The 21,290-nt window shown below is 43.9% G+C and overlaps 1 protein-coding gene across 1 annotated transcript; it reads left to right on the top strand.

Moving 5' to 3' along the window:
* Positions 1 to 304: 304 nt before the first annotated feature.
* Positions 305 to 21,088, top strand: METAP2 (methionyl aminopeptidase 2). The gene is made up of 11 exons (XM_082254736.1): positions 305 to 499; positions 6,937 to 7,050; positions 7,359 to 7,421; positions 13,113 to 13,215; positions 13,661 to 13,822; positions 14,103 to 14,284; positions 14,378 to 14,472; positions 14,555 to 14,651; positions 19,010 to 19,113; positions 19,196 to 19,311; positions 20,819 to 21,088. The coding sequence occupies exons 1-11, from the start codon at positions 328 to 330 to the stop codon at positions 21,069 to 21,071; spliced, it is 1,461 nt and encodes a 486-aa protein (XP_082110862.1). The 5' UTR covers positions 305 to 327; the 3' UTR covers positions 21,072 to 21,088.
* Positions 21,089 to 21,290: the final 202 nt, after the last annotated feature.

Genomic DNA, 21,290 nt, shown 5'->3' with positions numbered 1-21,290 from the left:
CTATTACCAAAATAAAAAGTGCCTAAAGTTGACGTTTAAAAATTTTGGTAAAGCAGTACAGGGGCCTGAGCCCCAAACTTTGTGTAGAAATATCTCATAGTACAACGTATATACAGAGGAAGGACTCTAGAATAGAATACATGAGTGTATGTGTAAACCGCACCACACTTTCCTCACTCCACAGCAGTGACAGCAAATAGAAATTACTGGAGGAGAACACCGCATGCTGGTCACTGTAGAGTCCTCCACCGTCCGTCCCAGCATGCACCTGTGCGCGCTCCTCCCACCTCACTGAAGTCAGCTCGCTGCCTTCCTCTCTCTGGTAAGATGGCGGGCGTCGAGGTGCAACGAGAGAGCCCCGGGGTGGAGGAGGACGGCGAGCACCATGTGAACGGGGAGCGCCATGTGAATGGAGAGCTGGAGGAAGACGAGCTGACGACGGTGGGGGACAATGCTGCGGGGAAGAAGAAGAGGAAGAAAAAGAAGAAGACCAAAGCGGGTGTGTGTACAGAGGGTCTAGGGGACCGAGGGCTAAGGGCCGTGTGTACAGAGGGTCTAGGGGCCCGTGTGTACAGAGGGTCCTAGGGGCCCGTGTGTACAGAGGGTCTAGGGGACCGAGGGCTAAGGGCCGTGTGTACAGAGGGTCTAGGGGCCCGTGTGTACAGAGGGTCCTAGGGGCCCGTGTGTACAGAGGGTCCTAGGGGCCCGTGTGTACAGAGGGTCCTAGGGGCCCGTGTGTACAGAGGGTCCTAGGGGCCCGTGTGTACAGAGGGTCCTAGGGGCCCGTGTGTACAGAGGGTCCTAGGGGCCCGTGTGTACAGAGGGTCCTAGGGGCCTGTGTGTACAGAGGGTCTAGGGGACCGAGGCCATGTGTACAGAGGGTCTAGGGGCCTGTGTGTACAGAGGGTCTAGGGGACCGAGGCCATGTGTACAGAGGGTCTAGGGGCCTGTGTGTACAGAGGGTCTAGGGGACCGAGGCCGTGTGTACAGAGGGTCTAGGGGCCTGTGTGTACAGAGGGTCTAGGGGACCGAGGCCGTGTGTACAGAGGGTCTAGGGGCCTGTGTGTACAGAGGGTCTAGGGGACCGAGGCCATGTGTACAGAGGGTCTAGGGGACCGAGGCCATGTGTACAGAGGGTCTAGGGGACCGAGGCCATGTGTACAGAGGGTCTAGGGGACCGAGGCCGTGTGTACAGAGGGTCTAGGGGACCGAGGCCGTGTGTACAGAGGGTCTAGGGGACCGAGGCCGTGTGTACAGAGGGTCTAGGGGACCGAGGCCGTGTGTACAGAGGGTCTAGGGGACCGAGGCCGTGTGTACAGAGGGTCTAGGGGCCCGTGTGTACAGAGGGTCTAGGGGACCGAGGCCGTGTGTACAGAGGGTCTAGGGGACCGAGGCCGTGTGTACAGAGGGTCTAGGGGCCTGGGACCAAGGGCTAGAGTCTGTGTGTACAGGGGCCTGGGGGCCGTGCGTACGGAGGGGCTAGGTGCCTGGGACCAAGGGCTAGAGTCTGTGTGTACAGGGGCCTGGGGGCCGTGCGTACAGAGGGTCTAGGGGCCTGGGACCAAGGGCTAGAGTCTGTGTGTACAGGGGCCTGGGGGCCGTGCGTACGGAGGGGCTAGGGGCCCGGGGGCCATGCATGCTCAGTGCAGGAGAGATGACTGGGTCTACTGGAGATTTCCTGCTCTCCTAGCCTAGTCAGCGATGTACAGCCCCAGCCATGTACACAGGGAAAAGTCTTGTGCCTGGCAGGCCTCCTCACATGTTATTTATGACTCTTTACCTTCACCCCACACATCTGCTTTTCCTATTCTGAATCCTCCCCTCACCTTTCACCAAATCCCAACAATAATAAATGCATTTTATCTGCACATGTCCCATCACTCATCACAGGAGGCCTCGTGTCAGCAATGGAAATTGTGCATGCCCTGCTGCGTTGGGCTGGCTGTCTCTTCCTGGTGCTTGCAGCTGCCTCCTGATGATGTCACACATGTAACCTCACAGAACAAGATGGCAGCGTGGGACCAAGTGAGAGCAGCGGGTTGTTACAGGATGCTGTTGGACTTGCTGGGGTTGTGAGGATGTGTATGGAGCATAATCCAGCAAACTAGGTAAGAAGGGGATTGGTAAATTAAACTGGGAGGAGTTACACTGTAACCTCTGTTCAACTGCGCTATAGCCAAAACATGGCTACGGCACAGTCGCACATTGCCAGGAGGGCATCTATGGATGTCCTTCCCTGATCGTACCCTCTTCGGCATGTGGGTTGCACGTTCTATGATCGCTATGTCCTTGGGACTCAGCTGATCACAGATCTGGGTAAAGAGCCATTTACAGCAGCTCCTTGCCACATGACCAGTTGTGTCCAATCACAGTGTAAACAGGATTTGCAGGTTATCGTCATTCCTCTCCTCACGCTGGTAGCTTGTGAGGAGAGCAGAGCCAATAACAAGCAAATCCACAAAGTGGTTCTAAAGGTTTATCTTCATGCATTTTATGCAAGGTAAAAAACATTCCATGTGCAACTTTTTTTTTTACACTGTCCTTTAAAAAAAAAAAATTAAAACATTTTTGATCACTTTTATTGCTGTCACAGGGAATGTATACATCCCTTGTGACAGTAATAGGCATTGACAGGTACTCTTTTTGGAGGGATCTGGGGTCTAAAACCCCTCCTCTGCACTTAAAAGCATTAAATTAAAAAGCATTTCAATGCTGTCTTTTTTTTAACCACATCCCACCCCGACCATTGTACATATACGGCCGGATGGGAGTCTCGTCCTTCTGATCGGACGTTCCGAAACGTCCTTCAGAAGGAGAGAGTTCGCGCCGCCGCGGGCACGTGCAGCGGCGCGATCTCGAGTTGCCTGTGTCCCTAGGACACAGAGCAACAAGATGCGGCAGGAGGGCCCTGTGATTGGCCCTCCTGATCACATGACGGCTGTGTCCAATCACAGCCGTCATGTAATGTCAATACAGCCGTTGTAACAGCTTCGATTTCTTCTCCTGACAGATCCTGTCAGTGAGGAGAGGATTGGTGCTGCAGCCGGGGGGATCAGTGAGTATTTCTAATTACTCACTGATCACGGGGGGGGGGGTCTGTGCTGGTAATCAGATGATTAATTACCAGTGCAGCCCTGGGGGGAGGGGGTGCCACTAGAGCCTGCAGGGATGCCCACCATGACCACCAGGGATGGCAAACAGGGCTCAGAGAGCCTGCCAGTGGTGCCCCCCTATCAGTGCTGCCCGCCAGTGGTGCCCCCCTATCAGTGCTGCCCACCAATGCCATCTATCAGTGCTGCCCACCAGTGCCCATTATTGCCATCCACCAGTGCCCATTATTGCCCACCAGTGCTGCCCATCAGTGCCCACCAATGCCGCATATCAGTGCTGCATATCAGTGCCACCCCATCAGTGTCTCCTCATCAGTGCCTGTCAGTGCGGCGTCATCAGTGCAGGAAAAAACGTATCTATTTACAAAATTTTATAACCTAAACAAAAAAACGTTTTTTTTTTTCAAACTTTTCTGTCTTTTTTTATTTGTGCACCAAAAAAGAAAAAACCTGGCAGTGATCAAATGCCACCAAAAGAAAGCTCTATTTGTGGGGAAAAAAATGACATAAATTTGGTTTAGGTACAGTGTTACATGACCGCACAATTGTCATTCAAAATGCAACAGCGCTAAAAGCTGAAAATTGGTCTGGGAAGGAAGGGGGTTTAAGTGCCCAGTATTGAGGTAGTTAAAAACCTGGCGCCTTTAAGGCTCCAGTACCCAGAAGAGATGTCATAACATTGCTTCCGAGTTTTTACATCAGAGACACGATCAGAGCTGAATTTGTTCAGGTCTTCGGCAGACGCGCCAGCTGGCCGTTCGGGTCTCGGTGGGATGGGAGACCTGGGCGGGAGGGGGGGGGGGGGGTCGTCCCCTACCACTCCTTGTAATGACAATCGAACAGCTGCTCAGCCACATCAGTTGTCATTACAAGAAAGCCAACCATCAGCTCTAAACAGTACCATGGTGATGCCTCTAACTTTCATATCGGCAAGTTTGTGGTGGATATTTACTTTTTTAAAGTATCGATAATCAGTCGATCCCTAGTTCAGACACAGTAGTGGAGCCATTGGCTCATGTTGTCTCTCACAGCAAGTGAGGAGGAAGCTGGGGCTATGGGCACACAGAGCAGTGCTCGGGAGCTAGTGCTTGGTATGGGGGCACTCGGGGGAGGAGTGCAGTAGATGAGAAACAAAGTAATTGACTTTTATCAGTCTGGTAAGGGTTACAAAGCCATGTCTAAGGTTTTGGGACTCCAGCAGACCACGGTGAGAGCCACAAATGGAGAAAACATGGAATAGTTTTGAACCTTCCCAGGAGTGGCCGGGCTACCAAAATGACTCCAAGAGCACAACGACGACTCTTCCAGGAGGTCATAAAATAACCCAGAACAACATCTAAAGAACTGCAGACCTAACTTGCCTCAGTTAAGGTCAATGTTCACGATTCAACAATTAGGCCTCATGCACACTGGATGTTCTAAAAACGCCGGAAGCATTAGCTGTGGAAAGCGGTAGCTGTAGAATGAGCTTTGCAGCGTTTCTGCAGTAGCGTTTTTCAGCTTATTTTTTAGAAAAACTATAAAAACTATACTCTCACAAAAGCTTATGGCTCACAAACATTGTTAAATACCGAATAGCCATTTTTTCAGCTTTTATCAGAGAATTTTTTTACAGCTGAAAAACTTCTCATTAGTTCCTGTTGTGTTGTTTTTTTTTTTTTTCCAGCCAGGAAATGCCCCTGCCAAAACAAACGCTGATGACAGCCTATGTGTGCATGAGCACATAGGATAACATGCTGGGGAGTTAACTGGCTGCAGAAAACGTCTGAAGCCAAAAACAGCAGCTGTAAAAATGTCCAGTGTGCATGAGGCCTAAGAAAGAGACTGGGCAAAATGGCATCCATGGGAGAGTTCCAAGGTAAAAGCCACTGCTGACCAAAAGAAAGCAAAGGCTTGTCTCACATTTGCCAAAAAAAGATCTTGATTATCTCCAAGACTTCTGGGCAAATATTCTATGGACTGATGAGACAAAAGTTTAACTTTTTGTTAGGTGTGCATCTGGTGTAAAACTAAAATAGCATTTCATAAAAAGAACATCCTACCAAGAGTCAAACGTGGTGGTAATGTGAGGGTTTGGGGCTGCTTTGCAGCTCTAGGGTCTGGATGACTTGCCCTAATTGACGGAACCATGAATTCTGCGCTCTACCAAGAAATCCTGAATGAGAATGGCCAGCCATTAGTTTGTGAGCTCAAGCACACTTGGGTTATGCAGCAGGACAATGATCACAAACACACAATCAAGTTTATTTCTGGCTTTAATCAGCATTAAGGTTTTGGAGTGGCCTAGTCAGTCTGGATCTAAATCCAATTGAGATTCTGTGGCGGTTGGTGCTTAATTTACTTTGGAGGGGGGGCCAAGCCCCCCCAGCCAGCCAATCACATAAGCCCCCCCCCCCCCATCACTCGTCAGGGCCCCTGCCAGCTCCTGCATTTACTGCATGCAGGTGGCGTCTTCACCCCTGCGTCTCCGGAGTCCTGGCAGTTGATTCTCCTCCCGGCCAATCAGGAGTTAGGACTCGTGGCCAATCGGGTCTTGGGACTCAGGGACCCCCTTCCTGATTGGTCATGAGGAGAAACGGGGAGACATTAGCGAATATTCATTTGCTAATTTCACACAACTGGGCGGGCTTTGGGCGCAGTGCTCTGTGCCCCGAGCCCACCCTTTAGAGCCTCCGGCTCTAATCCTGTGCTTCTAAAAAAAAAAAAAAAAAGTCCCATTGGAATCCATGCGTCCGGCACCCTGCATGTAGATTAGGGGCCATGCACATGGATTAGGGGGGCGGCGCCCCTGCGCCCTGTATGGATGGCCTGCCAATGTGCTGTGACATGACCTTAAACAGGCTGTTAATGCTCAAATGTGGTGGAGTTAAAAACAATTTTGAAGAGAAGAGTGAGCCAAAATTCATCCACAGTGAAAGACTCATTGCCAGTTTTCGCAAATGCTTGATTGCAGTTGTTGCTGCCAAGGGTAGCACAACCAGTTATTGGGTTTAGGGGGCAATTACTTTTGCACATAGGGCCAGGCAAGTTTGGACAGCTTTTTTCCCTTAGCCTCCTTTCATGCCTGAGCGTATTGTTTTTGGGTGTTGTTTTTCGGGCGTTGTTTTTTCTAGGCGTTTGGAGGCAGGCATTGACCTCTAACAAAAACCCCTGTAATCAGCCAAAAAAGAAGCTCATGTACTTTTATTGAGCTTAAGGTGACAAAACATTCGAACAGGGGCCATTGAAATGAATGGGATTTTGCTTGTTGGGCGTTTTGAGACTTCAGAGATGAGTGTTTTACGAGCTGAAAAATGCTCAGGCGTGAACAGGGCCTTAATAAATGAAATCATCATTTTAAAAACTGCATTTTGTATTTACACAGGCTATCTTTGTGTAATATTTAAATTTGTTTGATGATCTGAATCATTTAAGTGTGACAAATATGCAAAAAAAAATTTAGAAAGCGGTCGAATCCTTTTTTATAGCACTGTAAGTCTGTTTTGATAATTATCAGGGTGATGTCAATCTCGGCGTTGGAGCAATCTAAGAGCAGGGGAAGCTGTATGTTTTCTAATGTTCCTGATTGGCCAATTGTCTCACTGAAAATAGACACAAATATAATTGGGAAATTTACAGCTGCACTGGCTGTATTATAGCAGTCTTCATCTTTGATCCTTTACAATATGGATAGCAGTTTACAGTAAAATTTAAGCAATGAGCAATAACAAATTCCTCTTGTGAATATTGACTTATGCGTAAGCAGAGCTGATTTACCTAACTTGAACTGCATGAAATGGATAGGGGTTGTTTGAATATCCTTCATTACTTCTGTGTTTTATTTTAGGACCAGAACCTGAGAAAGGAGGAGCAGCAGAAGCAGCCCAGATTATAGATGATGTGACAAAACAATTGGAGAAACAAGCATTTGAAAACAAAGATAAAGATGATGAGGAAGAAGGTTTGTGCAGCTTGTATTATCTGAACGTCTGTTGGAGGGATGGAAATGTACCAGTCTTTACACCCTAGTGCTTTCTATTTTTGTACCAAATCAATCTGCACACCTTGGATGTATTTCCAGCAGTGCATTTCATCAAACCACAAAGTACCAGTTCTCAAGAATTTTGAAGTGTAGCTATTTAGTCCCAATGCCTGTAACAAAATTATATGTATCCAGTGTGATTAGGACTATAGATCTAGATTTAGTCTTTGATTTTCTAAATTTATACTAGATCCAAGTATGTTCTAACTCTATTCTTCTGCGTTAAGATGGTGATGGTAAAGGAGATGGAGCAGCAGGAAAGAAGAAGAAAAAGAAGAAGAAGAAAGGGGGTAAGCTTGTTTCAAAGTAGATCTAAAAGCAATCCCCAAAATCTCTTATAAAACCTAAATTGTCTTTTTTTTTTTTTTTATCTGCAGCTTTCATTAAACACTTCTGGACCAGGCCTATTTCTGACATTTGTTGTTTGCAAGTTAAATTCAGTATTTTTTGCTAGAAAATTACTTAGAACCCCCAAACATTATTTTTATTTTAGCAAAGACCCTAGAGAATAGAATGGAGATCGTTGCAATACTTTTATACACAGTATTTCCGCAGTGGTCTTACAAACACAATGTTTTGGGAAAAAATACACTTTTTTGAGTTAAAAAAATAAGAAAACAGCAAAGTTAGCCCAGTTTTTTTCTATAATGTGAAAGATAATGTTTTGCTGCATAAATTGATATCTAACATGTCATGCTTCAAAATTGCGCACGCTCGTGGAATGGCGACAAACTTTGATACTTAAAAAAATCTCCATAGGCGACGCTTTAAAAATGTCTACAGGTTACCAGTTTAGAGTTAGTGGAGGCCTAGTGCTAGAATTATTGCTCTCGCTCGAACGATCACGGCGACACCTCATGTGTGGTTTGAACACCATTTACATATGTGGGCGCGACTTGCGTATGTTTCTGCGCGCGAGTTTAGAGGGACGGGGCGCTTTAAACATTTTTTCTTTTACTTATTTAACTTTTTATCTTTACACTGTCCCTTTTTAAAAAAAAATAAAAAATTGATCACTTTTATTTCTATTACAAGGAATGTAAACATCCCTTGTAATAGAAAAAAGCAGGACAGGTCCTCTTTAATGTGAGCTCTGTGGTCAAAAGGATCTCAGATCTTACATCTTCCTTTTTAAAAGCATTAAAAAAGAAAAATAGGCCCTTTAAGGCCGTTGGGCGGAAGTGATGTCTGACGCTCCGGTCCTCTAAGGCCAGAGTCGAGTGGGGGTCATCTTGCCCTCACTTCCTGCCTAAGACCTGAAATGACCGGATCATTTTCCCTGCTACCGACGGCTCCGGTAAGCGGGGAAAACTACCGGGAAGCGATGAGAGGGGGTGGGCACCTCTCCCGCCGCCCATAAAAGTGATCCTGCCTCGAATCTGCTGCTGGGACCCCTTTTATGTGAAAGAAGACTGCCGGCCGTGTAGGAACATACCGGGGCTATGGCAGCTATCTGCTGCCAAAACCCTGGTAATTAACATCAAAGTAGTGATGTAAATACACAGTGGGCTGTCCGAAGTGGTTAAAGAGGTGCTCCAGGCACCGGAAAAAAAAAAAATTTCCCTGCAAAGAAACTGCGCTGGGAGCGGGTACCTGCCAAAACCAGATACACGCTCCCCCCCCAAAAGGTGCCAAATGTGTCAGGGAAGGAGGCAGACAAGCAGAGCTTCCCCTTTTGGGTGGAGGTCCGCTTTAAAATACCATTCGTTTCTCTCTTGAAGGTCCATGTTTAGGCAATTTTTTTCATGGGATGACAAATGTCTCCTTATTGTGTCACCCTCGTGAAGGCTAAAGCCTAGTACACACGCAACGAATTTCCGCCGACCGGCCGTACGTCTTTTGTCCAGAGTTGTGTTTTGTTGGTTGGAATGTGCCTAGACTGCACACAAATTTTCCCGCACGACAAAATTCTACTTCAGAAGTGATGTCATGTGTTGGATTGCTTTCTTTGTGTTCTTTCTTCTCTGAGCATGTCCAGTCTTGCTCATAAGATTTTTCCCTGTCGAAATCTGTACTGACTGCACGAAAATCGGCCGTGTTTTGACGGTGGACAAAAATTTTATAGCCTGCACACCAGATTTTTTTCGGCCGAAAAGTCGGAGTCGGTTGTCGGAAGCATCATACTAACAAGCCGAAAATCGGCAGTTCGGTAGTCGGACGAAAATTCCCGGCCGAATTTCGACGCGTGTGTACGAGGCTTTAAACTGGCTGTGCCGACACACATTGGGGTTCATTTACTATATACAAATTGTCTGTGCACTGCAGTTACAGTTGCTCCAGTTCTGAGGGGAACTTGCAAGGAGAATCAAAAAAAAAAACAGCATTTTTGCTTGCACATAATTGATGATGGCAGTCAGCAGAGCTTCCTCTCAGGTTTAGGGCAACTGCACTTGCAGTGCACTTGAAGTGCACAGTATATTTGCCTTTAGTAAATCAATCCCATTGTGCAGGCATTGTCCACCTTTGTCAGCATCAGGACCCTGGTTCAGAGCAATGTGCAGCCAATCCTAGAACACATTGTGTAGGCAGGAGGTTGTTGAAAGAGGCTGAAGGAGATCGACAGCATTGAGATGCTCTCTCTGACTTCTACACATTAAGGTCTAACTTTCTGATTATCTGCTCTTTGTAATTTAGGGTGGAAGAAAGTCACATCTTAAGTCTACTTCAACAAACTTCTTCTCAGATTAACTGGAGCTGGTGCTTTAAATGGGGCATGGTCCTCTACTCCAGTAGTAGGGGCTCCTGATCATGTGGCACTGATTGACTGCACAGTGCTAGTGTCATCAAGAGCCCATCCTACTGGCTCCTGATAGTCACTGGTTAGCTGTCCTTGATATGATGGCTCAGTCGCAGTTCTGGGGGTGCTGATGGGAGCAGAATAAGGCACATGTATGCAGTGGCTGTGCATTAAGACCCACCCATCCTGCTACATATATGCATATTGTTGTCTTTTAGTGCCACTAATACATGATTTTAAACCTGCTTGTGAATATACGAAATATATCTTACGATACACAGTAGGTGTAAAATCAGCTTACTTGCAGATCTACACTGGTTTTTTTAAACATTTTTAAATAAAGGATAAAAAGAATTGTATAAAGGTGAAAAGGGAAAAAAGAACCACGGGGATAATTTGAAATGCATAGCAGACCTTCTTCTGATTATATCTGTGCCTCCTGCCTGCTCATTAGGCGATGAATCTGAATCTGCATTATCAGCTTTTTTTGTTTTTTCCTTGTGCATTGTGGTAGAGGGTTTGTGTAAGTTACAAAAGTGGCTTTACAGTACTCTTTAGACAAGTAAAACTATATACACATTCTGTTTGTCTTGGGTTTAATGGTCTGTTCTTAAAGAGTTGTAAACCTTGTTTTCATACTTTATACTTTTAGGTGAAATAAGTTTTAGGGAAAAAAGCATTACAGCAAGTTACATGCATTTGTGTACATCTATTTTGCTGCTGAACTTTACCCGATTTCTTTCCAGCTTCTAAAAGATTTAGGAAAAGAGTGGCTGCAACACCATGCTGGAGTCCAAGTCCATTTTTATTAGACTGTATATCACACACCAGAAAACAGACGGACAGTGAAAGGTTGACGCGTTTCACACAAATATCATGTGCTTATTCATATGATTAATATTCATAGGTTATGAATAATCACATGTTTGTGAAAGGTTTCAACCTTTCACTTTCCACTGCCTGGTATGTGCTATACAGTCTATTCAATAAAATGGACTTTGACTCCAGCAAGGTGTGCAGCCACTCTTTTCATTGATCCTGTTCTCAGAAGTGAGTCGGGGTTTGTACCCATATGTGGAGTTTCACATGGATCATATCACTCACCTGGTTCGGCGCCTCCCCTTGTTTCTAAAAGTTTTGACAGGAATATTTGCAGTGTTTAGAATGATGGGAATGAGGTGAGAAAATGGAAAAACGTATGCAAATTAAATTCAGGGGTCTTAATATAAACAAGAGCAAAGACGTTTTTACTACTTTTTCCTAAAAAAAAAAAAAAAAAAAAAAAAAAAAAAACATTTTCTGAGCACCCTTCTAGTAGTAATATTAAAAAAAAGAAATAACTAAAAAATCGACAGCTTTAACCCTTTCGCTGCCAAGTCCATTCCAGGATTGTGTGTGAAACTGACAGGCAGACTCCTGCCTGTCTGGTGAAAGCATTTGGGCGGCAGCGCTGCTGCCCGATTGCACACACTGGCGCCCCCGCCATGCTTTCCGGGCTTCGCTTGCCCATCTGCGGGTCCGGGAGCAAGATGGCGGGTGCTGGCGGCTGGAGAGGAAGAAGAGTGGACACGCCTCCTTCTTCCCTTCTTGTGACCTGGTCATGCTCTGTGTCCCCTGCTAGTTTACTATGGAAAAGATGTTTTGCAATGTGATCTGCATTGCAAAACATTCAGTGGAGCCCCAAATTTGTTTTTGAGGGCCTCACATCCCCACATATATGCACATAATGACGTGAACGTGGGTGGGTCCTATGCGTGAAAATGTCAATTGCAATACACAGGTTACATGTCGCTACGCACACTGGAGTGAGAGCAATAATTCCAGCACTTGACCTCCTCTGTAACACTAAGCTAATACCTATAAGGGGCTTTTTGAAGCGTCTCCTATAGAAAATATAGGGAGCACACAAATTTAGGGTAGGGCATGTTGGGTATCTATTAACTTGATGCAACCGTGAGACATAAAAAATTGGAACTACCACTATTTTATTCTCTAGGGTGTCTGCTTTTAGAAAATATATAATGTTTGGGGGTTTTGTGTAATCTTCAGGTTGAAAATTATTTTTTAAAACGTGCAAAAAACGTCTCTGGCAGCGAACATGTTAAAGAGGTTGTAAACCCACTCTTATAACTTGTACTTGCAGGTAAGCCTTTAATAAGGCTTACCTATAGGTACTGTAAATATCTCCTAAACTTGCACCGTTTAGGAGAGATTTACTTTGAATGCAGCCGATGACGTCGTCATCAGCGCATGCGCTCTGAAGGAACCGCCTCCCGTGCTTTTCTTTCAGAGCCCTGTGCCGTAATGTCATCGCACCTCCAGGCCAATCAGATGGCCAGAGGACGCGAACCTGGGAGCAGGACGGCCGAACATGTCGGCCGTGTCACGGCTTAAAGGGGCGGCACTGCGGGGGCTTTGTTCTAAGGTAAATATTTCATAATGAGCTAGTGTGCGATGCATACTAGCTGATTATGCCTTTTGTCTTACAGGCATTTTTTTTTGGGGGGGGGGGGGGGTTTACAACCTCTTTTTAAAGTTCACCTTTAGACTGGGTTTACCCTAGCTGTGACTGTGGCTCGCAGCAGGGGGTCTGGTGAATCTGTTCGGTTTCTTGTGCGAATCGGGTCCAGATTTTTGCCTGAATTCGGACAAGAAACAAACGAAGACGCACAGGACCTCTTTCTAGTGCAGTCCGGAGCTGCCCCGGAGCTGTGTGTCTCATGTCATGCGAATCGGATGCGGAGAAAGTCGCATCCAATTCACATAGGTGAGAACTCAGCCTTGGCTCTGACTAAAATTGAATAAAGCCTTTGCTATCGGTGTAGGCCATTTGCGTACCTCATGAAGCATGACCTGAAAACTCCCAACTAAGTGAGGCATAGCTTTTACTGTTCACCTTAAGCATCACAGAAGTCAGCTTTTTCCCCTGGTTCAATCCTCATGTGTGGTTTCTCTCCCCTGATGATGTAGCTCTGAGCTCAGCATTTGAGAGCTCACTCCTGTGATGGGGAAGGTGATCAGTAATAGCTGGGCCTAGCTTAGCAAGATCCTTCGGGCCTGGGCACAGTGTATTTTACAGAAGGAGAGCTGACACTATAAAATACTTTATTTTAAAAGTAAGCCATTATCCACTGTTTTACTGCTCATGGAGCTATGAGCACAAAGTGGTCAGGATCCTGGAGTTCATCTTTAATTGCATGGTTTGATAAATGAGTTCCGTTCAATATCTTGATTTTTCTTGCAGGCAAATCTCAAACAGATCCACCTTCTATTCCAATTTGTGAACTGTTTCCAAGTGGTGTTTTCCCAAAAGGACAGGAGTGCGAATATCCGGCAGTCCAAGATGGGTATGTATATGTGAACATGGAAGGTTCTGAACTTTTAATGGATTTTTAAAAAAGCAGATGTCTGCAGTTTAATATCTGTCTTTCTATGTATTTTGCAGTTTTGTACTTTGCTAGTGAGGGATGGAATACCGTTTAGACAGAGCACTTTTTATGAAACCAATATTAGAATTTGGCAGATATTTTCCAGGGGGTCAAACAAGATATGCTTACTGTGATTGTATATTGTTGATCTTTGAAACTTCACTCAAACCAAAATTTTCATTTTGGATAGAGAGGGAAAAGATTGTTACCTCTGTCGGATTTTTATTGCCGGTTCTGACAAACCTGACACAAAAATTTTTTACTTTTCATTCAGAAAAAAAAAAAAAAGCTGCAGTTAGGCATTAAATATTTGTAGTCTGTCGTCCCAAGTGTACATTCATGAATATCTTTGCATATTTCTCAGACGGTCTGCCGCTTGGAGGACAACCAGTGAGGAGAAGAAAGCTCTAGACCTGGCCAGTGAGGAAATATGGCTTGATTTTAGACAAGCTGCTGAAGCTCATAGACAAGTGAGGAAGTATGTTATGAGCTGGATAAAGCCAGGAATGACCATGATTGAAATCTGGTAAGCTTTTAGTTTTAACATGCACTGGATCCACATAAAATAGGCAGATTGAAAATGTTGGTTAAGGATCTCTTGGCATATTATAGGTGTCAGAAAAATAATCCCTTTTTAGTACTTATTTTTTTTCTACCTCTTAACTTTTTGTAGGCATTGTATACACACTGAACAACTGTATACCGCATGCTAAAACATCCAATCTTTCTCATTGTAATGCTGTAACTGAAAAAACTCTGATTAGTAGAAATGTTGCTGATGCATTTTTTGTTTTGTTTAAATTCAGTGAAAAACTGGAGGACTGCTCTCGCAAGCTTATTAAGGAAAATGGACTGTATGCTGGGCTTGCTTTTCCCACAGGCTGTTCTTTGAATAACTGTGCAGCCCACTACACTCCCAATGCTGGGGATCCTACAGTGCTACAGTATGATGATGTTTGCAAAATTGATTTCGGAACACATATCAATGGTAAGGTGCTGTGATTCAGATTTGTAAAGGGACAGTAATTGGGAAGCCCATAGTGAGTAAAATGTTTACGTTTTTTGGCTTTTCTCATCTCAGGCCGTATAATTGACTGTGCTTTCACTGTCACATTCAATTCAAAGTATGACAAGTTGCTCGAAGCTGTCAAAGATGCTACAAACACTGGAGTACGGGTATGTGTCATGAAGACCTCTTGAACTTTTCATCCCGAGGATGTGTAATCAGTTTCTGAATTCTTTGATTATTTTCCTTCAGTGTTCCGGTATTGATGTTCGCCTTTGCGATGTTGGTGAAGCAATTCAGGAAGTTATGGAATCGTATGAGGTTGAAATTGATGGAAAAACCTATCAAGGTATGCATGTTGACATTCATTTAGCACTGACATAAATTTGGTTGCAGTATGCCTTTTGTGAAGCCTTTAAAGTCTGCTTAGTTTTACTTCTAGTAAATTATTACATTTTTAGCACAAGTATAGTGGAAAACATGTAGTTATAATAGCATACCATGGATAACAGTAGATAATTCTGTAAAAAGAGAAGTATGGCCAAAAAAGCCATACATCTCTTGTGGGTCACAGGTCTGCACCTAATTTTACTCTCCTGGGACCCAGAATTCTCTGACGGCAGGTTGTTGGGGCAGAGCGGCTTCAGGCTCTGAAAGATCCCAACCATTTTTCAGGGATCCACCCTGCTGTCTGATTGGAGAACTGGCTCTGCCTTCCAGTGTGCTGCTTGGAGCTGGAGCAAGCTGCACCCCACCTCCTTTCCTGCTTGGTGCTACTAGAGTAAGAAGGAGCGCAGTGACTGCTCTCCACTCCGAAGAGACAGAGGAATTGAGCGATCCGTGATCATTTGATCACTCAGTTCTCACTCTTGGAGCCGATGTGGAACAGCTGTAGCATCACACCAATGCTGCAGCATTGAGGTGCGTATATATGTTTGTTTTCTGGAAACCCTAAACTTCCCCTTTTTAAGATTGTGTGGTTCTTGCATTTTAGTGGATTGTGTTGTCTGTATAAAGGAGGACTTTTGATATAGGAAGTCCTGCCTCCTAGTTGTGGCATTGTTTTTACACGCACTTGTAAATTCCAGTGGGTACAAGTGTGTATCATCCAAACAAACCAGAAAAATCCTGCATTTAATGTCATACAGGAAGTAAAACTGCAGCTACAACTATATCTGAATAAAAGATATGTGCAAACTAGAAAAAACGAAAATGGTGCGCTGTTCTTTAAATATTCAAAGTGCTAAATGTTCTAAAATATCATAAACCAACTGACAATACAGTGCATCTGGAAAGTATTCACAGCGCTTCACTTTTTCCACAATTTATGTTACAGCCTTATTGCAAATTCATTATTTTCCTCAAAATTCTACAAACAATACCCCATAATAGCAATGTAAAAGAAGTTTGTTTGAAATCTTTGCAAATGTATTTAAAACTAAAAAAAATCACATGCACCATAAGTATTCACAGCCTTTACCATGACACTCAAAATTTGAGCCAAGGTGCATCCTGTTTCCACTGATCATCCTTGAGATGATTCTACAACTTGTTTGTGGAGTTCACCTATTGTAAATTCAGTTGATTGGACATGATTTGGAAAGGCACACACCTGTCTATATAAGGTCCCACAGTTAACAGTGCATGTCAGAGCTCAAACCAGGCCATGAAGTCCAAGGAATTGTCTGTAGACCTCAGAGACAGGTCTGGGGAAGGGTACAGAGAAATTTCTGCAGCATTGAAGGTCCCAATGAGCACAGTGCCCTCCATCGCCTATAAGTGGAAGAAGTTTGGAACCACCAGGACTCTTCCTAGAGTCTGCCACCTGGCCAAACCGAGCGATCGGAGGAGAAGGGCCTTAGTCAGGGAGGTGACCAAGAACCTGATGGTCACTTTGACAGCACTCCAGCATTTCTCTGTGGAGAGAGCAGAAGAACCACCATCTCTGCAGCACTCCGCCAATCAGGCCTGTATAGTAGAGTGGTCAGATGAAAGGCACATGACAGTCTGCCTGGACTTTGCCTAAAGGCACCTGAAGGACTCTGTCCATGAGAAACAAAATTCTCTGGTCTGTTGAACCCTTTGGTCTGAATGGCAAGCGTCATGTTTGGAGAAAACCAGGCACTGCTCATCGCCTGGCCCATACCATCCCTACAGTGTAGCATGGTGCTGGCAGCATCATGCTGTGGGGATGTTTTTCAGTGGCAGGAACTAGGAAACTAGTCAGGATCAAGGGAAAGATGAATGCAGCAATGTACAGAGACATCCTTGATGAAAACCTGTTCCTGAGTGCTCCGGACCTCAGAATGGGATGACGGCTAATCTTCCAACAGGACAACGACCCTAAGCACACAGCCAAGATAACTAAGGAGTATCTACAGGACAACTCTGTGAATGCCCTTGGGTGGCCCAGAAAGAGCCCAGACTTTAACCGGATTGAAGATCTGAAAATGGCTGTGAACTGACGTTCCCCATCCAACCTGATGAAGCTTGAGAGGTCCTGCAAAGAAGAATGCCAAGCTTGTAGCATCATCATCAAAATGACTTGAGGCTTCAATTGGTGCCAAAGGTGCTTGAACAAAGTATTGAGCAAAGGCTGTAAATATTTATGTACTTTTTTTTTTTTTTATAAATTTGACTTCTTACACGTTGTCATTATGGGGTATTGTTTGTAGGATTTTGAGGAAAATAATGAATTGAATCTGTTTTGGAATAAGGCTGTAACTTGACAAAATGTGGAAAACGTAAAGAGCTGTGAATACTTTTGGGATGCACTGTATTGATCCACTATGCCAGTTTTTTGTTTGATATGTTATTGCACAATAAACACTTTATGATTTTAATAATTGAATTTGGTTTGTATGTAAGCACATTTAGCCCTTTAATTCAAAGGGACGGCACACATTTTTGTTTTTTCAGGTGTGTATCAACTGAGATAATACTAACTAGAAATCAAAAGAAGAGAGAAAAAAATAAAAATTTTTACATGGAATGGGGTTCGGAGAAGGAAGGCTAGGGTTAGAAGATTGGGGGGAGAGGAGAGGCTTCGAAATCCCCTTAAATATTCTCTTCCAAACTGGTATTTTATAAGGAATGTAGGCTGTCAGATGAAAGTGTATGAGTGTATTGGATGCATGGATTCCGAACAATTATGAATTTTTGTCCGGTGTCTAGTGAGATTTTCATTGATAAAGAACAGGTCAGTATGCTGTTTAACTTTAGGAGATTGTATGAATTTTTTCCTCAAAGCTTTAGTTTGTTTTGCTGCCAGTAGTAGAAGGGTGGCCAGTTTGAATTGGGATTTAGTGAGGAAGGGAGTTTAAGTGAAGGAGCGTGAACCAATGGTCTCTCGGGAAGGAGCAAATCAATAGGGTACATATTATTGAATAATTCCAGGCCTATTCTATTTTTACATAGTTGCATTGGTCCGGCTTGAACCAATGTAAATGTATATAATGTATATACCATACCTTGCCGATGCACCAACTACTCCAGTGACCTCCACTTGTTCACTTGCTTCAGGTGCCTGTGCTGTGCGGCTGGGCCCTATTTATTATGAATATACTGGCTGCTCAGAATGGGCGCTATATAGAGAATACTTTGAATTTTTTCAATAAATGTTTAAAGGCGGGGCAGTGGCTTGTTCAATCAGAGAATGCTTTGCTTTCATTGAAAGAAAAAAATCATTCTCTGAATTGTCTCTGTACTGAGCTGCTGACCACCTGTATTTAGAATGCATTGGACCTGGCTACCTCAGCATGGGGTTCGGAAGCAAGAGGAACTTACTGGAGTAGAGTTGTCTATTTCAGTTATATCCAGCTTCCAAGGGGATAGACCAGGTATGGTATAAGCATTGTTACATTGGTCCAAGCTGGACCAATGTAACTATGTAATAATAATATACATGGAATTCATCTTTGAGTTGAATACCTTGGTCCAGAATCTATTTAGCACAGTGCAGGTCCACCAGATGTGCATAACATCAAAATCTGCTTAATTTTTTTTCTTGACATTCTTACTATATTAAGAACAAAGATCTGAATCGTTATCCCTCTTGTCCTATATTTGGTACTATGAGATTTGGCTACTTGTGGTAGCCAAAATCCCCCCCCCCCCCCCCGAATTTCCATCCGACCGCTCTATAGAGAACAGTGGGCTGTGTCCGCTCTGCTTAGTGGAACGGACATGGATCTGAGCTCTGCTGCTGAGCAGACAGATCCGCTTGACAGGGGCTTTACTGTAAAGAAGCCTTTCTGTGTCCTGTGTTCTTCCAGATGCAAAGTGTGCCCTTTGTGATGACCTTAATGTAAACATCTTTGCAGCAAGCTCACTATATAGACCGTTAGTATTTATACAAGTGAAATTATTTTGTTTGCTTTAATAACTGCAGCTTGACATTGCATGCTGCTCTTAAGGTATCTACAAAAACACCCCCAGATCCCAGATTCTCAGTTGTTGACTCTTCTTAGAGCGTAGGATGCATGCATGTGTTTACCTCCCAAATGCATAACGTCACATTTATCAACCTTAAACCTCATTTGTCATACGGTTGTCCAATCAAATGGTGCGTTCAGGGGGCGGGGGATAATTTTTGCTGCATTGTAAAGCATCGTGGGCGTGGCATGTCTATACCCTTGTGTGTATTAGTTCTGTCCCTTAACTTTTTGTAATGTGACTTTTTTTTTTTTTTTTCTTCTTTTCATTAAGTGAAACCCATTCGAAATCTGAATGGCCATTCTATTGGCCCCTATAGAATACATGGTGGAAAAACTGTGCCCATTGTGAAAGGTGGTGAAGCAACACGAATGGAGGTACATGATGCAGTTGATAGCACTATTTATTTCTTCTCATATTAGTATTCCGAAATAGAAATAACAAAAATGTATTTTTCAGGAGGGCGAAGTGTATGCCATAGAGACTTTCGGTAGCACTGGGAAGGGAGTGGTTCACGATGACATGGAATGTTCTCACTACATGAAAAACTTTGATGTTGGGCATGTGCCAATTAGGTAGGAGTCTCTTCTGAATTTTGATGTGTTTAAATGAAAATATGGCTATACAGCAGTGCCAACATTTTGTATCTTTACATCTTTGTAGTTTTCCAAATCTGTCTGACCAATGTTCAGTATTTGTGTATTAAATGAAATGCAATGAACAAAGCTTTTATTTCATGTGGGAAGAAAAGGAAAGGGCAACGTCCTTGCACTCAAGGATGCACCTTTGCCGCTATCAGTGAACACAAATACTCAGGTCTATACGTGCACTTGCTGAGACCACACGCTTAGGATGTGTTGCTTGTTCCCACTGCTAATTTTCTTTTTTTATAGGTACAACAGTATAGGCAAAAAGTGGGAAGCTTTCCTCTCTCCCTACATTTAAAAGTGCACATACTGTACATCCCTCACCCCCAGAGCGACAACCTGCTCTGATGCCTACATCCAAATGCTGACATTACCTGTGCAGTGAGCCCTCACACTCGTAAGGGCAGTCTGTGGATACTAAGAACACTGTGGCATGCAGAAGGGTTAGTATTTCCAAAGTTGGATGGAATCACAGGGAGGGCAGCCTTCCCACTGTTTCTGAAGGGTTTATTGTTGAAGTCAGCACTGAAAATAAAGGACGTACTACACTGTGGTTGCCAGTGAGGCGAGTACTGGCAGACAGTTTGCTGGATATAGGATATGTGTGTAGTAAAGTTTATTTGAAAAAGGAAAGGCGCAGAGATGCACTGCTTGCTTTCCCTGTCTTGGTACCTGGCATTTAGAATTATTGAAATCCTAACTGGGTCACGTTAAAGGCGAAGTTCACCTTTCACACAGAATTTTACTTTTTCTATAATAGAATCCTTCTTGAATGTCTCCTGCCCAAGCCATCCCAATGTGCTCATCTCTCACTTACCTCGTCCATGGCAGCCTTGAATCTGCACCTTTTTTTAAAAGAAAAAGTTCAAAAGATGCATTCTGAGTCCTGACTTCCTGTAGCATCATATGACTAACTAGGAAACTTCATATCCCATCATGCACTGCTTTACTGAAGCACAGAATAGAGGGCATGTTTTACTTCTCTGGACTATGCCTTCCTCATTACTGGTTTTAGAAAGCACTGCACTGAAGTAAGGTAGTGGAGAGGTGGAAGGGATCAATCTCCTGGAGGAGGACAGGCGCACACAGTTTTTCAATGAGGTCAGCTACTGAAGAATTTCCTCAGTCTACAAATGGCTCTGGCATCCTGCAGGACAGATACCAGGAAGACATAGTCGTTTTATATAGAAAAAGCTGAGGCAATGCCTGTTCCAGAACTTAGGGAGTTTTTTTTTTGTGCAACAGAGGTACATTATATATTGGTACACGGGGAAGTTGTACTTTAGAGAGAGGGAGGGGAAAAAAATTGGACTGTAAGAACATGTGTTGACGTTTTTATTATTTTACTATAGTGGCGAGCTTCATTCCAAGTCATATTTCAGTTTTGCTTTTTTTTTTTTCTGACTTTTATATATTTTTTCCCCTTTTTTTTTAGACTTCCAAGAGCTAAACACTTGTTAAATGTCATCAATGAGAACTTCGGCACTCTTGCTTTTTGTCGCCGATGGCTGGATCGACTTGGGGAGAGCAAATACTTGATGGCACTAAAGAACCTGTGTGATTTGGGTATAGTGGACCCCTACCCACCCCTCTGTGATATGAAAGGCTCCTATACAGCACAGTTTGAACATACCATTCTATTGCGCCCAACCTGCAAGGAAGTTGTGAGCAGAGGAGATGACTATTAAAGCTGATGTTGAATTTGGTGCTGCCTGTTTCTAAATACTTCTTCTTTGGAAGCATATTGTAAAAGTAATTTGGAGAAGTGACATAGCTTTACTAACACTGGGCAAGGCTGACTTTCAGACCGTTTATAAACAGAGTATTTCTTCAGCTCATTGGTTCAGGGGAATGTTAATTATGCTAAATTTTATGTTTAAAATATTTTGCATTTGAGATGCTTTTGA

This window comes from Pelophylax lessonae, assembly GCF_965119305.1.
Source record: "Pelophylax lessonae genome assembly, chromosome: 4".
Classification (NCBI taxonomy): Eukaryota; Metazoa; Chordata; class Amphibia; order Anura; family Ranidae; genus Pelophylax; species Pelophylax lessonae.
The sequence above is the reverse complement of the archived record's forward strand: the minus strand, read 5'-3'. Positions and strand labels throughout refer to the sequence as shown.